Source organism: Salmo salar, chromosome 23, assembly GCF_965601325.2.
Source record: "Salmo salar chromosome 23, fSalSal1, whole genome shotgun sequence".
NCBI lineage: Eukaryota > Metazoa > Chordata > Actinopteri > Salmoniformes > Salmonidae > Salmo > Salmo salar.
In genome coordinates, this window is record NC_138313.1 from 10536037 (window position 1) to 10563698 (window position 27662).

Genomic DNA, 27662 nt, shown 5'->3' on the forward strand with positions numbered 1-27662 from the left:
CTCAGAAAGCACTTCCAGAAATCCCAGGTCCACAACAAATGTATTTTCGTTCGAAAAAGTTAATCCTTTACGTCCCAATAGCTTGTTCTTGTTAGCGCGTTCTGAAGGCTGCTCCAAAACTTCCGTCGGCTGCGTTCCGTTGTAGGTTCGTTCAAACATGTCAAACGTCGTATAACATAAATCTTTAGGGCCTTTTTCAACCAGAGCTCCAATAAGATTCAAGGGGGACGATTGCATTGTCTTTCAAAACGTTTCGAAAGGGGAGGGTAGCCAGGGGCGCCGGCGTCATAATGGTGATGGCCCTCCTCATGTGACCACTTTCCACAGCGTCTCATTCAGTCAGTTTTCACAGTAGGAGACTCAAACCACTTTGTAAAGACTGGGGACATTTAGTGGAAGCAATAGGAAGTGCTCAATGAACCATTGCTCACGGTGTGATTAATAGGCAAAGTGATGAAGTTGAGTCCGCAATTCAGAATTCCACATCCTGTCACGATCGGTCTCGGGGTTTTGACTGCCATATCAAATCAAATTTATTTTTATATAGCCCTTCGTACATCAGCTGATATCTCAAAGTGCTGTACAGAAACCCAGCCTAAAACCCCAAACAGCAAGCAAAGCATGTGAAAGAAGCACGGTGGCTAAGAAAAACTCCCTAGGAAAAACTCCCTAGAAAGGCCAAAAACCTAGGAAGAAACCTAGAGAGGAACCAGGCTATGAGGGGTGGCCAGTCCTCTTCTGGCTGTGCAGGGTGGATATTATAACAGAACATGGTCAAGATGTTAAAATGTTAAAATGTTCATAAATGACCAGCATGGTCAAATAATAATAATCATAGTAGTTGTCGAGGGTGCAACAAGCACGTCCGGTGAACAGGTCAGGGTTCCATAGCCGCAGGCAGAACAGTTGAAACTGGAGCAGCAGCACGGCCAGGTGGACTGGGGACAGCAAGGAGTCATCATACCAGGTAGTCCTGAGGCATAGTCCTAGGGCTCAGGTCCTCCGAGAGAAAGACAGAAAGAGAAAGAGAGAATTAGAGAGAGCATATTTAAATTCACACAGGACACCGGATAAGACAAGAGAAATACTCCAGATGTAACAGACTGACCCTAGCCCCCCGACACATAAACTACTGCAGCATAAATACTGGAGGCTGAGACATATGAGTTCTGTTATACCCACAGACACCATTCAAACAGTTTTAGAAACTTTAGGGTGTTTTCTATCCACAAGTATTAATTATATGCATATCCTAGCTTCTGAGTTTGAGTAGGAGGCCGTTTAAAATGGGCACACATTTTTTTCAAAAATCGCTGTAGCGCCCCCTATCCTAGGCGACCGTCAAGAGGTTAAGAATGATGGAGGCCACTGTGTTCTTGGGGACCTTCAATGCTTCAGAAATGTTTTGGTACCCTTCCCCAGATCTGTGCCTCGACACAATCCTGTCTCGGAGCTCTACGGACAGTTCCTTCAACCTCATGGCTTGGTTTTTGCTTTGACATGCACTGTCAACTGTGGGAGCTTATATAGACAGGTGTGTGCCTTTCCAAATCATGTCCAATCTACTGAATTTGCCACAGGTGGAGTTGTAGAAACATCTGAAGGATGATCAATGGAAACAGGATGTACCTGAGCTCAATTTCGAGTCTCATAGAAAAGGTTCTGAATACTTATGTAAATAAGGTATTTCATTTTTTTACTTGTAATAAATTCGCAAAAAATTCCAAAACCTGTTTTCACTTTGTTATTATGGGGTATTGTGTGTAGATTGTAATCCATTGTTGAATATGGCTGTAATGTAACAAAATGTGGGAAAAAGTCAAGGTTCTGAATACTTTCCGAAGGCTCTGTATCTATGTAATTGTAAGTAGGGAGGGTCCTATACAATGTGCACATTCCATTGATGCTGTGGATAGCAAGGAAAGGCTTATTGAAGGGGCCTGTGTAGTCTACATGCCGTAGGACGTTGGCAAGCCTTGTGGCATAGGCTACAGTTGAATGGAGGCATTTTCAGGATTTACACATGGGGAACATTTGTTAGCAGGGTCCAAAATGATTATATATATATATATATATATATATATATATATAATTTCATGTATTTCATGCAATTCTACGTCATTTACATGACAGAAGGCATTCACTAAAATTTTTTTAATACCACACAACTGACCGAAATTAGTGGATAATCTGACACAAATTGAGATCAATCTTTTATCGAATACAACTAGTGACTTTTTCCTTGTGTCAGAGATCTGTATATAATATATTGCATATATACAGTTAAAGTCGGAAGTTTACATACACCTTAGCTAAATACATTTAAACTCAGTTTTTCGCAATTCCTGACATTTAATCCAAGTAAAAATTCCCTGTTTTAGGTCAGTTAGGATCACCACTTTTATTTTCAGAATGTGAAATGTCGAATAATAGTTGAGAGAATGATATATTTCAGCTTTTATTTCTTTCACCACATTCCCAGTGGGTCAGAAGTTTACATACACGCAATTAGTATTTGGTAGTATTGCCTTTCAATTGTTTAACTTGGGTCAAACTTTTTGGGTAGCCTTCCACAAGCTTCCCTCAATAAGTTGGGTGAATTATGGCCCATTCCTCCTGACAGAGCTGGTGTAACTGAGTCAGGTTTGTAGGCCTCCTTGCTCGCACACGCTTTTTCAGTTCTGCCCACAACTTTTCTATGGGATTGAGGTCAGGGCTTTGTGATGGCCACTCCAATACCTTGACTTTGTTGTCCTTAAGCCATTTTGCCACAACTTTGGAAGTATGCTTGGGGTCATTGTCCAGTTGGAAGACCCATTTGCGACCAAGCTTTAACTTCCTGACTGATGTCTTGAGATGTTGCTTCAATATATCCACATACTTTTCCTGCCTCATGATGCCATCTATTTTGTGAAGTGCACCAGTCCCTCCTGCAGCAAAGCACCCCCACAACATGATGCTGCCACCCCGTGCTTCACGGTTGGGATGGTGTTCTTCGGCTTGCAAGCTCCCCCTTTTTCCTCCAAACATAACGATGGTCATTATGGCCAAACAGTTCTATTTTTGTTTCATCAGACTAGAGGACATTTCTCCAAAAAGTACGACCTTTTTCCCCATGTGCAGTTGCAAACCGTAGTCTGGCTTTTTTATGGCGGGTTTGGAGCAGTGGCTTCTTCCTTGTTGAGCGGCCTTTCAGGTTATGTCGATATAGGACTCGTTTTACTGTGGATATAGATACTTTTGTACCTGTTTCCTCCAGCATCTTCACAAGGTCCTTTGCTGTTGTTCTGGGATTGATTCACACTTTTCGCACTAAAGTACATTCATATCTAGGAGACAGAACACATCTCCTTCCTGAGCGGTATGAAGGTTGCGTGGTCCCATGGTGTTTATACTTGCGTACTATTGTTTGTACAGATGAACATGGTACCTTCAGGCGTTTGAAAATTGCTCCCAAGGATGACCCAGACTTGTGTAGGTCTACAATTTTTTTTCTGAGGTCTTGGCTGATTTCTTTTGATTTTCCCATGATGCCAAGCAAAGAGGCACTGAATTTGAAGGTAGGCCTTGAAACACATCCACAGGTACACCTCAAATTGAGTCAAATTATGTCAATTAGCCTATTAGAAGCTTCTAAAGCCATGACATCATTTTCTGGAATTTTCCAAGCTGTTTAAAGGCACAGTCAACTTAGTGTATGTAAACTTCTGACCCACTGGAATTGTGCTACAGTGAATTGTAGTGAAATAATCTGTCTGTAAACAATTGTTGGCAAATGACTTGTGTCATGCACAATGTAGATGTCCTAACCGACTTGCCAAAACTATAGTTTGTTAACAAGACATTTGTGGAGTGGTTGAAAAATTACTTTTAATGACTCCAACCTAAGTGTATGTAAACTTCCGACTTCAACTGTATATTGCATCCTAATATTGTACAATCTGTGTGTCGCTTCATTGGCCTGGGCTATTGTTTGTTTGAGTTCAAGACCATTTTTTATTAAAAGTATAAATTTCAGCAACCTGTGGAAGAGCCACAGTTCTATGGGACAAACATAGGTACAGGTAAGCGTTTTCAGAATTGGCATTTTTACAGGTATCGACTGATGGTGACTCAGTGTTTTTTAGCTAATCGTGCGACCAGTTATCAATACTTAACTCCGCCTCGATATAAGAGAACGGAGTTAAGCGTTCCTCAGCTAGAGTGTAGGTGATCACATTGCCCCACACTGTCCAAACAGAGTTGACCTTTTGCTTACTGTTTACTTAATAAGGGGGTAGTGGTAGTGAAAGCCATGTGTTTCAGATGCCCTACAGTATAGTGCCAAAGCCTTAGCAACCTTATGTAATGCTTTCATAAGATTACTTATCACTAATACCGCAAACACTGGGCCCAGCACAGCCTGCTGTGTGTGTCCTGTTGTTTTCATCAGAGGTCAGACCTGAGGTGTGAGTTTTGATCTTCTGTTAAACTCTGAGTGGTTGTTTTGGTCCCTGTACCGGGTCCGCGGAGTGGAAGTGTTACCCACTCTGTCAATTTCGGTCATACAGTATAATTTCAAAGTTAAAGCGCTTGTCTTTTTGGAAATTGAGCTCAAATTTTACTGCTGGCAATGTCCTAAACATTATCCTGCCGGAGAAGACAGGCCTTCTGACACACACACACACACACACACACACACACACACACACACACACACACACACATACATATTACTGTGTCCTCCTCTCATCAGGCCCTATCCAGATCACATGCATCAGTGGCCCCAGGCTGGTTTCCTGAATCAGATGGTGTGTTTTAATTGTTTATCTTCTCTGAACTATGATTGGCGGTCTTTCATGTGTATGCGTGTGTTTGTGAGAGTTTCAGAAGACCTCTGCCCTCCTCTCTGCTGAGCCTCCTGCAGTGAGGAGTAACAGAGGTCACCACTCGTTTCCCCCTCTTCTCTGTCGTCTCCCACTTGCTGCCTGGGAAAACCTTGAGACTTTTCAGAAGATATCTCTCCTGGGAATGTTTGTCAAGATCCCTCTCTTTTCCTCAAACCCTTACCAGTGGTGGAAAAAGTACTCAATTGTCATACTTGAGTAAAAGTAAAGATACATTCATGTAAAATTACTAGTAAAAGTGAAAGTCACCAAGTAAATTTTACTTGTGTAAGTCTAAAAGTATTCGGTTTTAAATATACTTGTATCAAAAGTAGATGTAATTGCAAAAGTTATACTGTATAAATCATTCCAAATGACTTCTATTAGGCAGTCCAAGCAGCACAATTGTATAGTTGTTTTTTAGTTTACAGATAGTCAAGGGCACACTCCAACACTCAGACATAATTTACAAATTAAGCATGTGTGTTTAGTGAATCTGCCAGATAAGAGGCAGTAGGAATGACCAGGGATCTTCTCTTGATAAGTGTGTGAATTGAACCATTTTCCTGTCCTGTTAAACATTCAAAATGTAATGAGTACTTTTGGGTGTTCGGGAAAATGTATGGGGTAAAAAGTACATTATTTTCTTTAGGAATATAGTAAAGTAAAAGTTGTCAAAAATAGAAATAGTAAAGTAAAGATACCCCCAAAAACTACTTAAGTATTGCTTTAAAGTATTTTTACTTAGGTACTTTACAGCACTGACCCCCTACCCTGATTGGAATAGCAACATCTATGTCATAATTTCTTTATTTTTTTTCCAGTTTGTATCAGTTAGGCCTATAGTTTCATGATGTGCCACTATCCTGTCCATGACTGATGAAACCAATGATGGACAGTTGGCATTCCATAAAAAAAGGGTCAGTGTAATATAATCCTGATTGTCATCCATGCTCGTGCTCTTTGTCATGGGTACGTTAGGCCATCTACGTATTGTAGTCTAGACTTTTCTCAAGACCTTGACACTTTAGATTTATATAAACTTTTATTTTCCAAAGGAACATATTCATTTGTGGTGTCAGTGAGTTGCACATACATGGACAGGCATTCGCTCAGGCTTTTGTTCTGTACCTATCCTGTAAGTGGAAACTATTAAAGATAATATCTCCCATTTAGGAAACGCTTTTATCCAAAGCAACTTGCAGGATCAAACCCACAACCCTTGGTGTTGCAAGCGCCCTATTCTACCGACTGAGCCACAAAGGACCAGTAGAAAACATGTCGTAATTGTGTTACTAACATTATGTTGTCTCTGTGTTGTGTTGCAGCTTTGATGTGGAGAATGGCCCTTCAGCCAGCTGTAGTCCGTTGGACCCCTCGGCCTCTCCCGGGTCAGGCCTGGTTCTACACACCAATTTCCCCGGACACAACCAACGCAGAGAGTCCTTCCTGTACCGCTCAGACAGTGACTACGACCTCTCGCCCAAGTCCATGTCCCGCAACTCATCCATTGCATCTGAACTGTATGTTTTCATGCACACACCACACACTCACACACTCACACACATTCATGTACACAAACATGTACACACACACACACACACACACACACACACACACACACACACACACACACACACACACACACACACCATGAAGTGATCCATTGTGTTTGATCCATGTCCATTGGTACAGAGGTACATCACATGACACCCGTTTCTATGGAAACTACTACCACTAATAGTGATGAGTGGAAAGAGTGCTCCTAAAGAGGCTAATTTGTAACCGAAATGACCAAATATAATGACAGATTCAGCCGATGATAGAAAGATCTTGAAGTCCCTATGACTCCAAACACAGAACAGTGGAAAGAAGTGGAAAGTCCTTTAACAAGGAACATCCAGTGTTTGACCTAACAACATTACATTCCAGTAGAACAATTGTTACTTACTTGCACATTACTTCCTTTGTTACCTAAGTGAATTCTGGGGATATTTAGTGACGTCAGAGTGTAACTGGTTCTTATTGCTTAACGTCTTTATGTGACAAAGTCCTATTTTGGCACTCATGTACCAATGGGCCTACCACGCAAAAGGCCATTTGAGCTCTGATCTGATTGTGATTTGGCTGTGGAGTCGGTCGGTGCCTGTTTGGTCTCCATGGCTGAACTACAGGCACAGTTTAGGGAATTGGGACTTTCGTCACTCGCACAGACTTGGCCCAGTAACTAACTGACACATACTTTCATAATGACTACCGCCTTAGATGTGGTTTAAAGTAACATTCTTTCCCCTGGTGTTGAACCAATGGACTGATGGAGCCCATACACCCTGATATGTGTTTATGATACAGTTCAAAATGCTTTCTTAATTATGTTTACCATGTGTTGCTGACATGTTTTTGTTTGCGTTTACAGACATGGTGATGACTTGATAGTAACGCCTTTTGCTCAGGTAATTATATTCTAATCCCACCACATCTGTCCTGTTCCTCAATTCTGTACTGTAGTGCAGCTACATTCAGACCACTTTGAGAAACCCAGCCCAGTGACTAGGTACTGTCCTGTGTGGTATTCAAAATGGATGAATGTGTTCTCTTTCGCTCCAGGTCCTCGCAAGCCTTCGAAGTGTAAGAAACAACTTCACAGTCCTGACCAATGTCCAATGTGCTTCCAACAAGTAAGATTCTGGCCTTATTGGTGATCTGACTGATTCATTTAGACCACACTAACCACAATATCAACTGGTATATGTAAGGGATAATCAATGAGGGGCTATGCGTTCTATGGACAATTATGCATGACGTGGTACTCACCCAGCAGCGTGGCACTAACCCTTCCACGGAGTTGCATTATTTCCAGAGAACGCATAGAGATGATTATCCCGCTTATCCCACTGCTATAATTGAACACGTTTGCTACTAGATGTGTTCATTTGCCGGTAGATATGTGTTCAACATCCACTGAAGTAGCTAGCAAGTTTACCAGATAGCTACAGTCGTTGTGGAGGTAACCCAGCAAACAGACTTGCATGCTACTTATTGACTCAAGACATTTCAGCTTTTCATTTTTTATTCATTTGTAAACATTTCTAAAAACATAATTTCACATTGACATCATGGGGTATTGTGTGTAGGCCAGTGACACAAAATCTCAATTTAATCCATTTTAAATTCAGGCTGTAACACAACAAAATGTGGAAAAAGTCAAGGGGGCGAATACTTTCTGTTCCATATTAATGGATATATTATTGTTCCATATGAATGGATTGGAGAGTTTTGTTGATGTGGGTTGGTGCCTGTTTGATGACATCAGATTTAATGAATTCATTAATACAATTAAATACATTAAAGGGGCAATCTTGGATTTGTACATCCATTTTTGTACTTTTAAATTATGAATATGAAGCCATTGATTCTTAAAGAATTTAACTTAGAAATGCCTCATGACCAACGGTCTTACCCTACCAGAACCCAAAATATAAGAAGGTTCTATTCCATTGTTTGTAAACAATGTAATTGTAAACAAACCCTGTATAGCTTCAAAACCTGGTTAAAACTATCATTTTGATCTCATGGATAGTCAGTCCTTGCATCTATGTATTTGAGAGTGGTTACATTTCTCCTGTCCCATTCTTCAGCTGTTTACCAAATATAGACTATCTCATAATAATGACATACTATCTCATAATAATGACATACTATCTCATAATTATGACTTACTATCTCATAATAACGACTTACTATCTCATACCTCCTAATCCGATTTCTTTATTTTGGTGGCAGGAACAGGCTTCCATAGATCTGGGGGAAATAACAATCAATCAATCAAATGTATTTATAAAGCTCTTTTCACATCTGCAGATGTCACAAAGTGCTTAAACAGAATCCTAGCATAAAACCCCAAACAGCAAGCAATGCAGATGTAGAAGCACTGTGGCTAGGAGAAACTCCTTAAAAAGGCAGGAACCTAGGAAGAAACCTAGAGAGGCCAGTCCTCTTCTGGCTGTGTCGGGTGGGGGTGGAGATTATAAGAGTACATGGCCATTAAGGCCAGATTGTTCTTCAAGATGTTTAAACGTTCATAGATGACCAGCAGGGTAAAATAATAAATAACAAAAAAGAATGTACATGTGCTGTAGTTTGTATCTTTATCCACAAGAGGACAGTATCCAACTATTCAACCCAGCCGCTGTTAATTTTTGAAGACTGCTTGGTGTGAGATTTGCTATTGTGAATTGTATTGCCCCCTGGCACAACCCCTGGACAAGATTACATTTAAAGTATGCACATTTTTTCAAATATTTATTATACTTTTTTAATATATATGTTTTTACACTTTTTTTAAACAGTAAGGAAATTAGATGGGGAGACAGTGGGAAGTTTGGACGTAGGGATTGATCCCTGTTCTTAGGTGGGGAGTTATGTGGCATGTCGGGGAGTGTTACCACTACACCAATGCTTTGCACAGGAAATACTCATATTACTGGGTGATGGCAGTAGGTAACCAACGCATAGATTGCAGTCTCTCCTTGTCCATAGGCTGCTTTCAAGGTAAGGAAGCAAGCATGTACATTTGTAATTTGGGCGAAATATCTCTTTAAAATAGGTCTGGAAGAAAATCCTGCTTGGTCTCCACAAGGGTTGGCCACCCCTGATATATTCGGAGTTCCAATTGAGGATTTACCCTGGTGTTTAACCCAAAAGACTCTGCCCTGACTTGGGGCCAAGCCCCTGGGTACTTTTCAGCTCTCATTTACATAACAATGGCTAACTGTGAACTTTAGCACCTTCTCACAAAGCAACTGCCTTGATTGATGCAGACGTTGTTGATTATGCTCACACCAGGTCTTTTGTGTCAGACTCCTGACGGAAACGCAATTACACTAGAGCTCACGTTAACCTAAAACACCGGTGACCAACTGGTGTGGGCGTCTCAGTGGAAAAGAAACCAGAGTTTGCTCTGTGTTTGAAAATGTTCTTGTTATAATGATTCACTTCTCCAAATCACCCAACCTTCAAGATAAATCTAATGATGTCAATCTTCAGGTGGTTGAGGCCTACTAGTTGAAGGTGCTTGCCATCGTCTTACTCGACATAGACAAAATAGGATGTGTTTATGAGTTGTGAGTCGCCCTACCACCTTTGCCTAGCATGTGCACAGTACGGAAATGTCAAAACATGATATTTGATGCCCAAAGTATTTCATATCCAATGCTTATTTGTATGACTTATTCAACACTGTCCATGAATGGCTACAAACATACATAGCCTCATTTCAATTCATTTTCACAGAAACAAGTAGGCATATCAGATATGTAATGACAAGCAGCTGCAATGTGGGGAATCGTAGGTGGCTCATTTCAGATTAGTTTTATCTGGTTCTTGATACCATGTCTTGTTTTGAGTGGTTTTGACTGATACTAATATGTCTAAAATTAGCTAGCTACAGTGCCATTCGAAAAGTATTCAGACCCCTTGACTTTTTCCACATTTTGGTACATTACAGCCTTATTCTAAAATGGATTAAATAAATACAAATCCTCAGCAATCTACACACAATACCCCATAATGAAAAAGCAAAAACAGTTTTTTTGAAACTTTAGCAAATCTATTAAAAATAAAAAACAAATACCTTATTTACATAAGTATTCAGACCCTTTGCTATGAGACTCGAAATCTTGCGCAGGTGCATCCTGTTTCCATTGATCATCCTTCAGATGTTTCTACAACTGTGGTAAATTAAATTAATTAGGCCTGATTTGGAAAGGCACACACCTGTCTATAATATAAGGTCCCACAGTTGACAGTGCATGTCAAAGCAAAAACCAAGCGTTGAGGTCGAAGGAATTGTCGGTAGAGCTACGAGACAGGATTGTGTCGAAGCACAGTTCTGGAGAAAGGTACCAAAACATTTCTGCAGCATTGAAGGTCCCCAAGAACACAGTGGCCTCCATAATTCTTAAATGAAAGAAGTTTGTAATCACCAAGACTCCTCCTAGAGCTGTCCACCCAGCCAAACTGAGCAATTGGGGGAGAAGGGCCTTGGTCACGGAGGTGACCAAGAACCCGATGGTCACTCTGACAGAGCTCTAGAATACCTCTGTGGAGATGAGAGAACCTTCCAAAAGGACAACCATCTCTGAAGCACTTCACTAATTAGGCCTTTATGGTAGAGTGGCCAAACGGAAGCCACTCCTCAGTAAAAGGTACATGACAGCCCGCTTGGAGTTTGCCAAAAGGCACCTAAAGACTCTCAGACCATGAGAAACAAGATTCTCTGGTCTGATGAAACCAAGATTGAACTCTTTGGCCTGAATGCCAAGCGTCACGTATGGAGGAAACCTGGCACCATCCCTACGGTGAAGCATGGTGGTGGCAGCATCATGCTGTGGGGATGTTTTTCGGCGGCAGGGACTGGGAGACTAGTGAGGATCGAGGGAAAGATGAACGGCGCAAAGTACAGAGAGATCCTCGTTGAAAACCTGCTCCAGAGCACTCAGGACCTCAGACTGGGGCGATGGTTCACCTTCCAACAGGACAACAACCTAAGCACACAGCCAAGACAAAACAGGAGTGGCTTCGGGACAAGTCTCTGAATGTCCTTGAGTGGCCCAGCCAGAGCCCGTACTTGAACCCGAACGAACATCTCTGAAGAGACATGAAAATAGCTGTGCAGCAATGCTCCCCATCCAACCTGACAGTTCTTGAGAGGAGCTGCAGAGAAGAATGGGAGAAATTCCCCAAATACAGGTGTGCCAAGCTTGTAGCGTCATACCCAAGAAGACTCGAGGCTGTAATTGCTAGCAAAGGTGCTTCAACAAAGCACTGAGTAAAGGGTCTGAATACTTATGCAAATGTGATATTTCAGTTTTTGGTTTTTAATAAATAAGCAACAATTTCTAAACTGTTTTTACTTTGTTATTCAAATCAAAAATTGTATTGGTCAAATATATGGTTAGCAGATGTACTGTTGTGAAATGCTTGTGTTTCTCGTTCCGACAGTGCAGTAATATCAACAAATAATTTAACAATTATTATATAACAAAAAAAACTACCTCATACACACAAATGTAAATGGATGGAATAAGAATGTGTACATATAAACATATGGATGAGCGATGGCCGAGCAGCAATAGATGCAATAGATGGTATAAAATACAGTATATGCATATGAGATGAGTAATGTAAGTTATGTAAACATTATTAAAGTGGTATTATTTAAGGTGACTAGTGATCCATTTATTAAAGTGGCCAATGATTTGAGTCTGTATGTCGACAGCAGCCTCTCTGTGTTAGTGGTGGCTATTTAACAGTCTGATGGCCTTGAGATACAAATTGTTTTTCAGTCTCTCGGTCCCAGCTTTGATGCACTTGTACTGACCTCACCTTCTGGATGTTAGCGGGGTGAACAGGCAGTGGCTAGGGTGGTTGTTGTCCTTGATTATCTTTTTGGCCTTCATGTGACATTGGGTGCTGTAGGGCAGGTTGTTTGCCCCCGGTGATGAGTTGTGCAGACCGCACCACCCTCTGGAGAGCCTTGCGGTTGATGGCGGTGCAGTTGCCGTACCAGGCGGTGATACAGCCTGACAGAATGCTCTCAATTGTGCATCTGTAAAAGTTTGTGAGTGTTTTAGGTGACAAGCCACATTTCTTCAGCCTCCTGAGGTTGAAGAGGCGCTGTTGCGCCTTCTTCACCACACTGTCTGTGTGGGTGGACCATTTCAGTTTGTCTGTGATGTGTATGCCGAGGAACTTAAAACTTTCCACCTTCTCCACTACTGTCCCGTCGATGTGGATGGGGGGTGCTCCCTCTACTGTTTGTGGGCCCCAGTGTTGAGGATCAGTGAAGTGGAGATGTTGTTTCCTACCTTCACCACCTGGGGGCGGCCCATCAGAAAGTCCAGGATCCAATTGCACAGGGTGGGGTTGAGACCCAGGGCCTTAAGCTTAATGATGATCTTGGAGGGTACTATGGTGTTGAATGGTGAGCTGTAGTCAATGAACAGCATTCTTACATAGGTATTCCTCTTGTCCAGATGGGATAGGGCACTGTGCAGTGTGATGGCGATTGCATCGTCTGTGGACATGTTGGGGTGGTATGCAAACTGAAGTTGGTCTATGGTGGCAGGTAAGGTGGAGGTGATATTATCCTTGACTAGTCTCTCAAAGCACTTCATGATGACAGAAGTGAGTGCTATGGGCAATAGTCATTTAGTTCTGTTATCTTTGCCTTCTTTGGTACAGGAACAATGGTGGCCATCTTGAAGTGGGGACAGCAGACTGGGATAGGGAGCAATTGAATATGTCCGTAAACACACCAGCCAGCTTGTCTTTGCATGCTCTAAGGACACGGCTAGTCATGCCATCTGGGCCAGCAGCCTTGCGAGGGTTAACACGTTTAAATGTCTTACTCACATCAGCCACAGAGAAGGAGAAGGGGGGCCCGCAGTCCTTGGTAGCGGGCCGCGTCGGTGGCGCTGTATTATCCTCAAAGCGGGCAAATAGTCACACAGCTGTGACTATAATCGAAGAGATTTCTCTTCGGAGGAAATGTGGTCGGCCACAGAGAAGGAGAGGGGGGGCCGCAGTCCTTGGTAGCGAGCCGCGTCGGTGGCACTGTATTATCCTCAAAGTGGGCAAAGAAGGTGTTTAGTTTGTCTGGAAGCAAGATGTCGGTGTCTGTTACGTGGCTAAGTCCATAATTTCCTGTAGACCCTGCCACATACGTCTCGTGTCTGAGCCGTTGAATTCCACTTTGTCCCTATACCGACATTTCGCTTGTTTGATTGCCTTGTGGAAGGAATAACTACACTGTTTATATTCGGCCATATTCCCCGACATCTTTCCATGGTTGAATGTGGTGGTTCGCTCTTTCAGTTTTGCGCGAATGCCGCCATCTATCCACGATTTCTGGTTAGGGTAGGTTTTAATAGTCACAGTGGGTACAACATTTCCAATGCACTTCCTTATAAACTCACTCACCGAGTCAGTGTATAAATCAATGTTATTCTCTGAGGCTTCCCGAAACATTTCCCAGTCCGTGTGATCAAAACAATCTTGAAGCATCGATTTCGATTGGTCAGACCAGCGTTGAATGGTTCTAGTCACGGGTACATCCTGTTTGAGTTTCTGCCTATAGGATGGTAGTCGCAGTCGGATTTGCCGAAGGGAGGGCGGGTGAGGGCCTTGTATGCATCGTAGAAGTTGGAGTAGCACTGGTCCAGTGTATACACTCATTGTGCTGGTAGAATTTAGGTAGCCTTGTTCTCAAATTAGCTTTGTTAAAATCCCCAGCTACAATAAATGCAGGCTCAGTTTACATAGAGTCTAGGTATCTGCTTGGGGGGGATATACACGGCTGTGACTATAATCAAAGAGAATTCTCTTGGGAGATAATGTGGTCATCATTTGATTGTAAGGAATTCTAGGTCAGGTGAACAAAAGGGTTTATGGGGTATTGTGTGTAGATTGATGAGGGAAAAATGTGTTTTAATACATTTTAGAATAAAATGTGGGAAAAGTCAAGGGGTCTGAATACTTTCTGAAGGCACTGTTGCTAACCACTAACTGTAACGATGTATTTGAGAGACAACAAATGCTAATTAATTTATGTTTTCAATAAACATAGGAGACTATATGTAGTTTACATGTTGTCAACAATCTAAGCCAACCCTGTCTGTTTTGCCCCGTATTTGCACACATGTCGGTTTTGTTAAAAACTAGAGAATAGAGTTATATTCAACTTAATCTACTGACGTTATCATACGCTAATTCATGGACCATCTATATCCAGGTTGCATCCGGTTTACACGGTCCAACTTCACATGAGCACTAACACTCAGTGCGCACACGTGATCCAAATACATGGCAGACATTGGATAAATATACATTTGTATTTCTTCTGCTGTGAGTGATGGGAAAAATTTGTCCTCAGCGACAATTATTTGAATAATTCAATGGATGTTTCGTGCACAAAGGTGATGACTAAAGTGTTTTATAAGGAATGTTCAAATTTGACTTCTCTATATGGCCGTCTATGGAAATTGTCTTTCTGGGCTGGGTGTCAGTTAAACTGCACTACCAAAGAAAAGTTGAAGGAGCAGTCCAAACTGTGCTTCTTTACCAGAACCCTGGCCCCTTGTCACCAACCCTCGGTGGGCTGATATGAATCGGTTTATCAGGGAAATTGGAAAGAGAGCCTGTGACACGACTTCTGCTTTTGGACGTTAACAAGGCGACACTCCATCTTAACTCCTCCTCCACATTTATTGGATTGGTTGAACAGAACAAGATTACCTCCCCCGACAGTTTTTTTTCTCGTCAGCACCAGAAAGAAAGAAACGACGCTCAGGTTTTTCTTTCACACCTGCTACATTAGGCTACCAATTACCAAATTGATTTAAGGCAGCATTTTGCAATTGGGACGGGAGTAAAAGCATTCCTAATTTGTTGACAACATTGTGTAATGTACAAGAAAACAGCACTCGTGCTGCTCTTTTTACAGTTTTATAAACTCATTGGAGGACGTACGTTCTTTCTCTCCATTCAGCCGCTTCGGCTCCCCTCTAATCTTGAAGGGCATTTCTTTAAACGCTCATCTAATCCCCTTGATGTCTTACACAACTAGACCAATCATATGCTTCCATGTGCCTCGGTTCACAGTGCTGTGTCAGGACAGGACAATGATAGAGGTTCCGCTCGTGATGTTAAATTCCAGGTGCAGATGCGCTGATTTCAAAGCTATTTGGAGTCACAGTTGAAAAGTTAACGCACTGACTATACAATGGACTAATTAGACAAATAAAAGCAGTATTTTTTCAGTGCGTGAGATATAAGATGTGTGGCGTGTGAGCATGAGAAGAGGGTCAAATGTGTCCGTCTCATGCCCAATGCATTAGAGATGGCAGCCCGAGAGGGGTCTGTCTAGCTGCAGATATCATCTAACAGGCCCTGTATCTCCCAGGCCCCTCTCCAAAGCCAGGACGGTCACTTGCGGGCCTGACACATTTTTTTTCTGTTTACCACAGAGAGGATAGCGTCCAAACGACTGACAACTGACTTTAGGTCAAAACTAATACACAATGAACGTATAAACGGTACACAGTGTCCTTCGGCCCCGCCTGCCAAGCACTGATTTCCCACAGTTCAGTTAACCAGTGTTGCCAACTTAGCGACTTTGTCGCTATATTTAGCGAGTATTCAGACCCCTCTACCGACACATTTTTTAAAAATCGACTAGCAACAAACCTAGCGACTTTTTGTGGTGTTATTGGAGACATTTGGAGACTCTGACGCGAAAGCACGTATTGTTCTTACTCTTCTCAACGAGCAGCGGGTGCTGCCGTGGGCCTCAACCTATCCCAAAGCACTCCCAGGTGGCCCAGTCCTCTCGCAGCAGTCCCTCCCAGCTGCAGTCAGAGCAGGAGATGTTCACCCTTCCGCGTCCAGACTGCAAATGAATCGTGCATGCTGGCTTACATTCAGGGCGGGATGTAAATGTAAAATGTTCTATGTCTAAAATAAATCACTGCACAAAAATAAATCACTGCATTTGAATCACACAGCCTCAGTCACTTACTCACCTTGTCCACTGTGTGTGTACCTCTCTGTGACATAAGCTAAACATCTAGCTGGCTAGCTCATCATGTCTCAGTCTAAACTGTACAGTAAACTCAAAAATACAGAAAGGAGTGGGAATCAAACCCTGAATTCAAAGGCTGGTTGAAGCCGTTTATTGGAAATGATACACGGGCATACTGCCTGTATTGTAAGGCTGATTTCTACGCCAAACGTAGTGATGTAAAAAAAAAACACGACATCTCAAAAACATACTCAAAAGGCAAAGACTTATAACAGTTCTACCCAAAACAAGCTGCCATTTATGGTTAAAAGAATTGACTCTGCAAAAAAGGCTGAGGGCACCATGGCATTAGCTATCGCTGAACACTGTTCCATGCTGGCATGTGATCACATTGGAGAAGCATATAGAGCTGCTTTCTCAGACTCCACTGCTGCTACCCACTTCAAAGTGCACAGAAATGATTAATGGTGTTTTAGCACCATACTTTCTGAAAAAGTTGGTCGCAGATGTTGGTGACCAGCGTTTCAGCCTCCTCCTCGATAAGTCCACGGATGTAAGTGTTTCTAAGTACCTGGGGGGTTGTCATAAGGTACTTTAGTGACACCAAGCAGACAATTGTATCAACATTTCTGGGGCTTGTTGAGTTGGAGGGAGGAGATGCCAAATCTATAGCCCGTTCTGTTGTGGCTTTCCTCGAGAAGTGTTGTCTTAAAAAATAATCTCCTGGGGATAGGGACTGACAATGCCTCTGTTATGATGGGAATTAACAATGGGGTCCATAAAGTGCTGAAGGAGGAGTATGGCCTCAAATATCTGGTTCTTATTCGCTGTGTGTGCCACTCTCTGCAGCTTGCTCATTTGTAGGTCTTAACATATTTAGGGTGTTGTTACTGACTTTTTGTCTCTCCCACTACGTTATTTCTCTCTCCTACAGCGTCCATCACAATTACATGCACATGGCCAATTATTCAAATTAGGTGATGACGTCATTTAGCGACTTCTAGCGACTTTTAGGACAGCCAATAGCTACTTTCCTTACTGAGGAGTTGGCAACACTGCAGTTAACGTTACGGCGAGTGAAGTAGCTAGCTAGATGGCTAGGACACCGGTACGCAGTGTCCTTCGCCCCCGACTACCAAGCAATGTTTTCCCGCAATTCTTTTAACGTTATCTGGTATCCAACGCATCGACGGATTTCACATAAATGTTAAGCTAAAACATTGCACATTAGGTACACTACAATGATGACATAGCCTCAACGAGAACTCGGATAATACTTTTATTTCCCGTTTGAGCCACAATCCAATCGCATAGATACTCAAGGGAAATCCAGAATATCAAAAGTGTCAGTTAATAAACACAAGCATTAAGATCCCTGCAACAAAGAGTACAAGCTGTATTCCTATACTAACACTCATTCAGCCATTTTCATTCAACACTGAAAATTCATTCCACCAGTACAGTAGGTAAGTCATATCATTGAGGGGTTGTGGTGTTGGAGAGGGGTTTAGAGATGAAGGGTCTGATAGATGATGTCTACAGTTGAACTCGATTGGGCAGCCCTGCAACACACTCATGATCCCACTGCCTACCTGTCTTACTGGAACCGTCTCTCTGCATGGGAACATTTTCACAGTTCGACACGCCGTTCATCCTCAGGCAGAACAAATTAACTTAGAACACGGAACTTAGAACAAATGTCTTACTATTCTCCCAGGTTTCAATGAGACCTGGGATTCCTTCTCTCCCTCGTGTTTTTCTCAACTAAGTTTAATAATAACGCCGGGAGAGAGGAGAGAGATGATACGCTGCACTGCAGAATGTAAACCGCAAGGTTTTTATTTTTCCTCGTGAAAAAAGGGACTGTTTGCAGTCTTTGTCTTTGTCAAGCGGGTTTAGCTGTGGGATGGTTCAGAAGCTTACAAAAACAACCCTATTATCACCGACACAGATAATTATTTGTAATCAAAACAAAATACTAAATCTCATTTACTCAAATGTATTTGTGGAAGTTTATACTTAATGTACATCAACATTGAATTTGACCTGATGTTGACTGTCATTATGTGAATGGTTGTGCATGTTAACTCATATTTGACGTTACCCTATCTGGAACGTCTGAAACGTTCTGCACACATAACAGGCTATGCGTGAGTCACTTACTAGGTAGCACATACAGTAACATCCTTCTCTAGAATGACTCCACTCAGACTGGGATGCAATGCTTCAGTGGAAAGATTCAGTGTAGGGCATCCTTCCTCCGGCATCCTAGATATCGCCCTGTTATTGTCGGTCTGTCTCTAGCACGCTGTAAGATACTGGAAGGCAAACTCTCCTATTAAAATGCTTGTGTTGAATAGCCTGCCTCATTGAAAACCCAAAGCCTCCATGACCTACATTAATCCTCTCTCTCTCTCTCTCTCTCTCTCTCTCTCTCTTTTCTCTCTTACACTCTCTCTCTCTCTCTCGTTCTCTCTCTTTTTCACGCGCGCACACACACACACACATGCACTCTCGCAGACACACTTCACACACGTAGGTAAACACACACTTGCAGGGACACACACTCTCATATACACACACACACACACTCAGAGTGGATCAGGCAGATGTGCTTTGAGCTTGTTGAATGAAAAGGTTGAACTCAATTCACATTTTATTCCTCATTTACCTGGTCCCTTTTTCAATGTCATTCTCTCTCGGTCTCTCTTTCATTCTCTCTGTTTCTCCTCACCTGTCTCTTGCTCTCTATCTCTCTCGCTCTCTATCTTTTTCTCTCTCGCACAATCGCTTTCTTTCAGTGTTTCTTTTTTCATCCTCACAGACATTCTTATGCTCCTCTGTCTGTCTTCCTCTTTGTTTCTCCTCATGTAGAGGCACTTAACCGATATTGGCTTAGCAGATGTGGTTGGCCATTACACAATGTAACAATCTGATGTTGGCATATCAACATTTATTTCATATCCATACTGATAATGTTATTGCATTTTTTTTTCTCTTTCCTCAGGAGGTCCCCTGTGGCCACTCAGCCTCCCATCACCAGAGTCTGTTTGCCAGGTAAGACCACAATGCACTGCTCTCTCCTACAATGCATCTTCTGTCCCAAAAACAGTGATATTGGTTTGTCTGTCCATCTGTTTGCCACTGACTGTTGTTTGAATCAGCCTTAAAACACTGTCTCAATGTCAAGACTGTTCTCTTGGTCTCTCGTCTCTGCGATCTTTCTCTCTCTTTCTCCTTCTTTCCCTCTCTCTTCTCTTGATTTCTTGTCTACGTGACCACCCTCACACTTGAACCCTGAGACCTCAGCCCCGACCCTTTCCCCCCTCTCATCGGTTCAGATACACCTCCTCCCCACCCCCAGCCTATATTTAGTCTGTATTTATCGCTGGGAAGTTCCAGGAAACCTTTCACTCTCGCCACTCTATCCTAATGTCTTTATCTTCTCACTGAAAATACAACAGCATGTGAATCCTGCTCATTAGAAATGTACTGGACCCATTATTAGGGAGTTGAGACTATGGTGTGTGCGTGATTGGGAACTCCTTACTGTGTCCTTGAGCTTAATGCTCTCAGCCTACACTACGTCACTAGCTATCAAACTGTGTACATGGGTGATAGTGTGAGTAGCGCAGGCTGCCATAACAACAAGGCCTTTTTGTCACACACACACACACACACACACACACACACACACACACACACACACACACACACACACACACACACACACACACACACACACACACACACACACACACACACACACACACTTGAATGGTGAGACAAGAGCGATAGAGGAGCTCTCCGCAATGTTGATTAAACATAGCAGGAGAAGTGTGGGATTTCGTTAGTGGTTTGCGTCACAATGAAGGAGACTGGGATGCCATTGAGTCTCCTGCTACAGACAGTCATAACACAGGGAGCTTACTTTCATGCCTCTCATTCCTCTCACTGTGTGTTATCCTAAACACTTCCAGTCATTGGACTTACAATACAAGGAATGCAAGGACAGAGGAGTCCACTTTTTTGTTGGCCCGGTTGATTTACGGGATTAATAACATTGACTTCATCATTCTGGTTAACCTGTATTACAGAAGTAAGCCCTTTTACTGCATCTGTCTCATTTTTAAGTGGTTTGACTACTGTGCCTAGTTCCCAGAGAAAGAGAAGACAGATTGAAATAGAGAAGAGCAAGTGCGTGATGTGAGAGTGCATGTGCGTCCATATGAGTAGGCCTACGATTGCATTTCAGTATGTGCAAATGCGCAGTGTATGTGTGTTTAGAGTGCAGTCCTGCACAAGTGTGTTTTGTGTATCGGAGTGTGTGTGTTCAAGCGGGTGTGTGTATATGAGCGGGTGTGTGTGTGGGTGTGTTGCTGTGGGAAGGGAGGTGTTCCTGTTTGACAGTGGTGCGGGGCCCTGATTGACGTCAGCCCGCCTGCATGTGGCTTTTGTTGACTTCCTGTCAGCGCAGATGGACAGACCAGCACTTCCAGTATCTGGAGAGGGAGAGCTCATCAGGTGTGTGTGTGTGTGTGTGTGTGTTATGTGTGTGTGTGGGGGGGGGTGTGTTTCCAATAAGCAGATTACGCTACGAAGATTATTATGACCTATTGATTAAGTCCATCCAGGGTCGTGCGCTGTCAGTCTGATACTTGATGCGTTTTCCTATCAGTAGTTTTAGTTCAAAGTCTCCTCAGAGAGCATCATCACTAGCAGACTGCTGGTAGTAGCACAGGAGTAATTGACTGCAGTGCTGAAGGGTTGGACATTTTGATTGGAGGTGTTTTACCTTCATTGAGCTCATTGTGAATGATCAGATAGGCAGTCTGCACTCACCCAATCCTCCAATAATACATTTGTCCTCACTTGCTCAGGTTAGCTTAGGTCATATCTAGACACAAGGCTAGTTGATGAGACGTCCACATATTGTAGCTGAAGGCTTTGACCGGACGTGCTACCTGTCCCAGACCTGCTGTCCCAAACCTGCTGGAACCCTGACCTGTTCACCGGACGTGCTACCTGTCCCAGACCTGCTGTTTTCAACTCTCTAGAGACAGCAGGAGCGGTAGAGATACTCTCAAAGATCGGCTATGAAAAAGCCAACTGACACTTACTCTTGTGTTACTGACTTGTTGCACCCTCGACAACTACTATGATTATTATTATTTTACCATGCTGGTCATTTATGAACATTTGAACATCTTGACCATGCTCTGTTATAATCTCCACCCGGCACAGCCAGAAGAGGACTGGCCACCCCTCATAGCCTGGTTCCTTTCTAGGTTTCTTCCTAGGTTTTGGCCTTTCTAGGGAGTTTTTCCTAGCCACCGTGCTTCTACACCTGCATTGCTTGCTGTTTGGGGTTTTAAGCTGGGTTTCTGTACAGCACTTTGAGATATCAGCTGATGTAAGAAGGGCTATATAAATAAATTTGATTTGATTTGTTGTCGGTTACCTTCTGCATAGCTACTCTGCATGAAGCCACCAGGAACATGACATCACCCTCTATTCATCACTCCCTCAAGAGAGTGAATTATAAGGGTGCCGTTTTTTTCAAAAGGACCTACAGTACGGTATGTGTGCACAACATTTTGGGATGGGCCTAGTAAAAACATGTCATTTAAGTCTTTTTTAAAAATGTGTTACCTTTTTAATTTGGCATGAACACAACCAGTCATGATGTTTTCATCTTATTGCCGATCAAATCACTTCAAACAGTAGGCAACCTGCGCATTTTTCGCCGAATAATTCCATCATCCAAAAAGTGCACCGTGCACTCGCGTCGTTTGATGAACTGAAAGAAACACCTTTTACGAAACACCCCAAAATGTAATGAAATTGGGTGATTGTCATTGGGTCTACACTCTTTTAGCCTTAAATTCATTGATGCGTCTTGCTCACAAATTACCTTTTTTTGTAGAAAGAAAAATTGGGACACCTGAAAGAGGCTAAAATACAGGACTGTCCCAGGATGACAAGTGCAGACGCATGAAAAAATGTATGAAAATGTAAACCTTGAAACAGAGACGGGGGTGTTAGTTTAATTTGGAATACGTTTTTATTATGATATTTACCACTGTAGCAGTACAAATTGCATTGCATTTTAAACAAATAGGACAATGGTCAAATTAGCATTATTTAGAGACCCCCACTAAAGTTTGACTTTGTAACATTTAGGGGGGTTCATGTCTCCTTCAGAGGGTCTGACAACCCCCTGGGCCCCCCGTCATTTGCACTCTGACTCCCTCACCTCTGTCCCATTCCAGATCCTCTTTTCTTCCCATGCTCTGAGAGGTTGAATTCCCTCTTCCACCTGTACCCCCCCATCCCCTCTATGACAGTGGGTGATGTAACTCAACACCCAACCCTGTCTTTTTCTGTCTCGCCCTGGAGACAATGAGACAGAGGAAAAGAGTGATTCCTGTCCCATCCTCCCTCTGTCTGCTCCCCCTCTCTTTACGGGCTGGCGGAGGAGAGGAAACGGAGGGCAGGAAGAGGGGAGCAGATTGATCCTGTTATTGGCCTGTTGTCCCTGTCGTAAAGGAATGCGCTGGACGGACTGACATAACCCAGGAGGTGTTTTTGTGTCTGGCAGGCAGGGAGGCAGTGTGTGTGTGTGTGTTGCCACTGTGTTTGCTCACTCAGCGGACTGGGGGAAAAATAGGATACAGACAGACAAAGGGCCATTGTCTCTATGCCCACACCGCACAAACACGTAGGCGCTGGTAGAAACACACACACACACACACACACACACACACACACACACACTGGTCTGCGGTCTGCACACTCGCAGTTCATGCAATGTCATGGCACGAGCTGTGATAAGTGTTAGGGACAGGGCCTCATCATCTCCTCTGTTATTGTTGTGTATGTTGTACAGCACGGGAGAGAATGGAAAAATCCACAAGACTGTGTACTATATCTTGTACAGTAGAGAATGGAAATAACCACACACAGACTCCATAAGGTTATCAGGACCTGATGTTCTTATCACAGTGAGGACCAGCGCAGCGGGGACTGTTGTCATAACTTCCCACCGGCACACTAAGTGACACGCGCCATGTAGCGCACACCGCAGCGGCAGGGCATGCAGGGAATTGGAAAAACCCAAGTGCAGTTTCTCACGGTGGCCGTGATGATGGACAGATAGAGGAGAGAGATGGAGAGAGATAGAGGAGAGAGATAGTCATCAGTGATTAGTGACAATCAGAACAGGTTGGGGAAGTCTGCCTGCTTCCTAGATTCCTGTGCATTTCTCACCAGAGGAATGTTGCTGTTCTGTTGCTGTGATGGTCATGCATAACAGAGGCCTCTGTTACTCTGTCATAGTTCTAGAGTCACAGAGGAAATGTTTTCCCCTGCCTGTGTTGACTGGACTATGGATAGTGGAAACACATACAGTCAGGTCCAAAATGATTGTCACCCCTGATAAAGATGAGCAAAAAATAATACAAATACAAATATATTGTATGCTCCAATTTTTTTCTGTTAATTATATTGTGAAAGAGATTTTGCTTAACGTGTAATACAAAATAATCTAAAAAAGATAGCCGTCTTTTATTGGCACCCCTGTTTTCTGTACTCATCCCTGTGTTCAGCAACCTAACTCTGCAAAGATTATGGCACTGACCCTTTTTTAAAATGTTTTATGAGATTTGAGAATTATTGGGAGGGATCCTAGGGCAGGCAGAGTCTTTCCAGATCCTTGATATCCTTTGGTCGGCGCTTATGGACTGCCCTCTTCAATTCAAACCACAGGTTTTCGAAAGTTGGTCCAGAGACTGAGATGGCCATTGCAAAATAATGATTTTGTGGTCAATTAGCCATTTCTTTGTGGATGTTGATGTGTGCTTGGGGTCATTGTCTTGCTGGAAAAATCCCCTTGCGGCCAAGTTTCCGCTTCCTGGCAGAGGCAACCAGGTTTTCTTGGGCTAAAATGACCTGGTACTTGGTGGAGTTCATGATGCTATTGACCAGTGGAAGAAAAACAGCCTATCCACCAGCATATTTTATAGTAGGTATGAGGTTATTTTCTGCACATGCATCCTTCTTTCGACGTCAAACCCACCACTGGTGTGCGTGGCCAAACACCTCTATTTTCTGACAGCGGTTCCAATCCGAGCCAATGCTGTTTATCAAACTCTCGGCTTTTACGTTTGTTGATTGCTCTCAATAAAGGATTTTCTGGCAACCCTTCCAAAGAGCCTATTGGCATGGAGATGGCATCTAATTGCAGATTTGGAGACTTGAGCCGAAGATGCGACCAAGTTCTGTAATTAGTTCTGTAATTAGGTAAATCCGCTTTTAGTTTTAATGCACCTGATTGCTGGAACCGACTGCAAAATGCACTGCAATTGGACGCTCTGATGCCTCTTGGGCAATTAAAAATATTGATTGGGGAACTATTAGCTGAAAAATGTGGCTGTTGTTTTTGATTGTTTGTTGTATTGTCTTTGAGTTTGTTTTTGCACTGATTTGATTTGCATCGGATTTTGATTTGTCCGTGGATTGTATGTGTAGGGCTCCCTGGTCTCAATGGTGACTCCCTGTTTAAATAAATAAAAAGTAATCTTAAACTTTGGCCCTCAGATTTTAGTGGTAAGTGGTATATTTCATTTTTTAGCAATATTCTTGTACCATTGCATGATTTATGAAGGTCAACAACCATTTGTCTCTTCGTTTGTGAAACCCTGAAATAGGGTGTAGAGAGAGACACATGGACATGCACACACACACACACACACACAGGTACACCTGCATGCATGCAAGAATGCCCACAAACACACACACACACACACACACACACAGCAAAGGTTACAGGTCTGTTCCCAGGATAAGGCGTATGATGGCTGTCCATTAGAAAAAGGCAGAGACTTTCTTAAGCATGTTTGATGACTTTGCCAGGTGGGCCAAGTTTTGCCAAGCAGGATCCTTCTCAGATCCTGCTTTTGCCTGCTTTTGTCAGGTTCCCTAACCCTTTCCTCACACACACAAACAGGAACCCTCAGGAACACTCACATTATAGCTCTCATTGAGTTAAATGAAGTCTGGAGCTAAGGTAAGCACTGTTATAAAACAGGAGCGAGGTAAAGATAAACATAGCCCCTGCTATATTTGGTAGTCCCCTTAAGGGGCCCTATCTTGGCTCTTCATTGTCTAAGAGCATCCCCAGATGACCCTCTAAGCTTTAAGCACATACTTGGTGAGGGCCCCTCTGTGTCAAAGTTCCAGCAAATCACTGAATCCTCTTGGAACGTGGCTTAATTTGTGGTTAACTTTAAACCCGATGTTATGAACCTTGATTTAACCAGTAAATTGCAACCACAGCACTCAGTACTTTTAAGGCATAAGAATGTGTCGTCCTATCATAGCTGGTTCATAATAGTCCAACCACCTGTTTGCAGTCAAGGCCCTTTATAGCTTAGGGTTGGAAACATGAGCTCTTTCTCCGAATTCAATCAAGTCTGGCCACTTTTTAAGTAACACTTAATATGTCTGTTCTCTTTAAGCCCTGGTGCTCTCTCTGTCGGTGTGTGTGTGTGTCTGTGTGTTCGCTCTGTTCTGTAGCAGTGCCAGGGGTCCTACAGTATAATAAAGGCCTAGGCTGTAATGACCTGAGCCCATGCAGGCAGGGAATGAAGAGGTACTCATCATCATCCTGTTTATCAGTGTTAATTAATATGCCCATCCTGGTCTGACCCTGCTGCTAATACAGTGCTGGCGTGCAGGCATGCAACAGAGAAGTTACTGAGGGAGAGAAAAGAAGGGCAGAAAGATGGGGAGATGAGAAGAGACGGTTAGAGAGATAAGGAGTCCCTTGCTATCAGACCAAAGCTGCAGGAATGCACCCGAGAGATCAGAGAGAAGAGAGGAGAGGAAGAACGGAGAGAACAGGGAGGAGGGAAAAGAGGGGTCAGTGGTATGAGGAAAGTGTGGTTAGACAAACGGGGAACGAAGAGGAAGAGAAGGGCGAAAGTAAGAAAGGAAATTGAGAGAAAGTAATGAAGGTAGGAGGTTGCCCTCTGGTGAAGTATGCCAAAGTTACTGTGTGAACTGACAAGGACCCTTGTACTCTTCACTGGTCAAACTAACTTTGTGTGTGTGTGTGTGTGGGTATGTGCGTGCATGCTTATGTGTGTGTGTGTGTGTGTGTGTGTGTGTGTGTGTGTGTGTGTGTGTGTGTGTGTGTGTGTGTGTGTGTGTGTGTGTGGTAAGCCTTGTACGTGTGGCCTAGTATGCGACTAGGCATCGTGACCTTAGCCTTGCGTTCCCAGGCGGTACATGCTATACCTGCCCTGCTCCTTCTCTCTATGTGCTGCCAGCCTGGCCTCTGTTATGAGTGTACACATACACTGACACATCCTCCTAGCGCTATCTCAGCTAATCCGCTCTTATCCACATATAGTCTCTGCCTTTATTTACCTGTCTCAGTGACTTACCTCTATATCTAACAGGCCCAGCTGGAGGTGAGGAGAAGCCAGGGGCTCGGGTGATAATTGATACCACGCTGGGTGCACCTACCCTTGGGTTTCTCACTGACACAGAGGTGGCCATCTGCCAGGGACTGGGATGTGGTTCCCTCATGACCACAGCTATACATATTCAGTGTAAAACACACACACACACACTCAGACAGCTGATCTCAAGCATTCCCCCTTTGCAGTTACACACTTAATTAAGAAGTGATGACACTGTCAGACATTTGCCCTTCTCATGGTATCCCTGTTGGCATCGGTACCGGGTCCTATGGCACATCTAGCCTTTCTGAATACCACACCCATCTCTCCCTGTGCTCTAACAGCACGTCCACTAAATACCGTACCAGCATGCCACGCACCGCTGCCTGTTGCCAAGGCGATTATTAGTCCCTGCTGCCCTGCCGGGGGTCAGCCACAGTGTGTGTTCCCGGTCAGGGCAACCCACATGCACGCACATACACAGTATTCCTTTTCCCTGTAGTCTGCAATAATGTTATTGGGCAAAAGATACTCCTACCCCCAGATGACAGAGCGTTGGGCCCACTTTTCTCCAGCCCAGTATTATCCTGCCCTGTGGTCCTTTACAGGATTTCTGTCCTATAATATTACCTCCTGTCAGCCACTCTTTACTGTTTCCTGCTCACAGGCCCCAGAAGGAGCAGGCAACCAGGCAGAATTCTCTAGTAGCCAGTAAAGCGTGAAAGAGTGAAACCCTAGAGAGAGTGCCGA

The 27662-nt window shown here is 43.3% G+C and overlaps 1 protein-coding gene across 1 annotated transcript in view; it reads left to right on the forward strand.

Annotated features, from left to right (window-relative positions):
- The window catches only part of LOC106584037 (3',5'-cyclic-AMP phosphodiesterase 4B), a 90170-nt gene that overhangs the window by 13804 nt on the left and 48704 nt on the right, over window positions 1-27662 (forward strand). The window contains exons 2-5 of the mRNA XM_014168845.3: window positions 6194-6388; window positions 7282-7318; window positions 7473-7543; window positions 19454-19503. Of these exons, the coding sequence (XP_014024320.1) occupies window positions 6194-6388; window positions 7282-7318; window positions 7473-7543; window positions 19454-19503 (353 nt within the window). The remainder of the gene's footprint in view (window positions 1-6193; window positions 6389-7281; window positions 7319-7472; window positions 7544-19453; window positions 19504-27662) is intronic.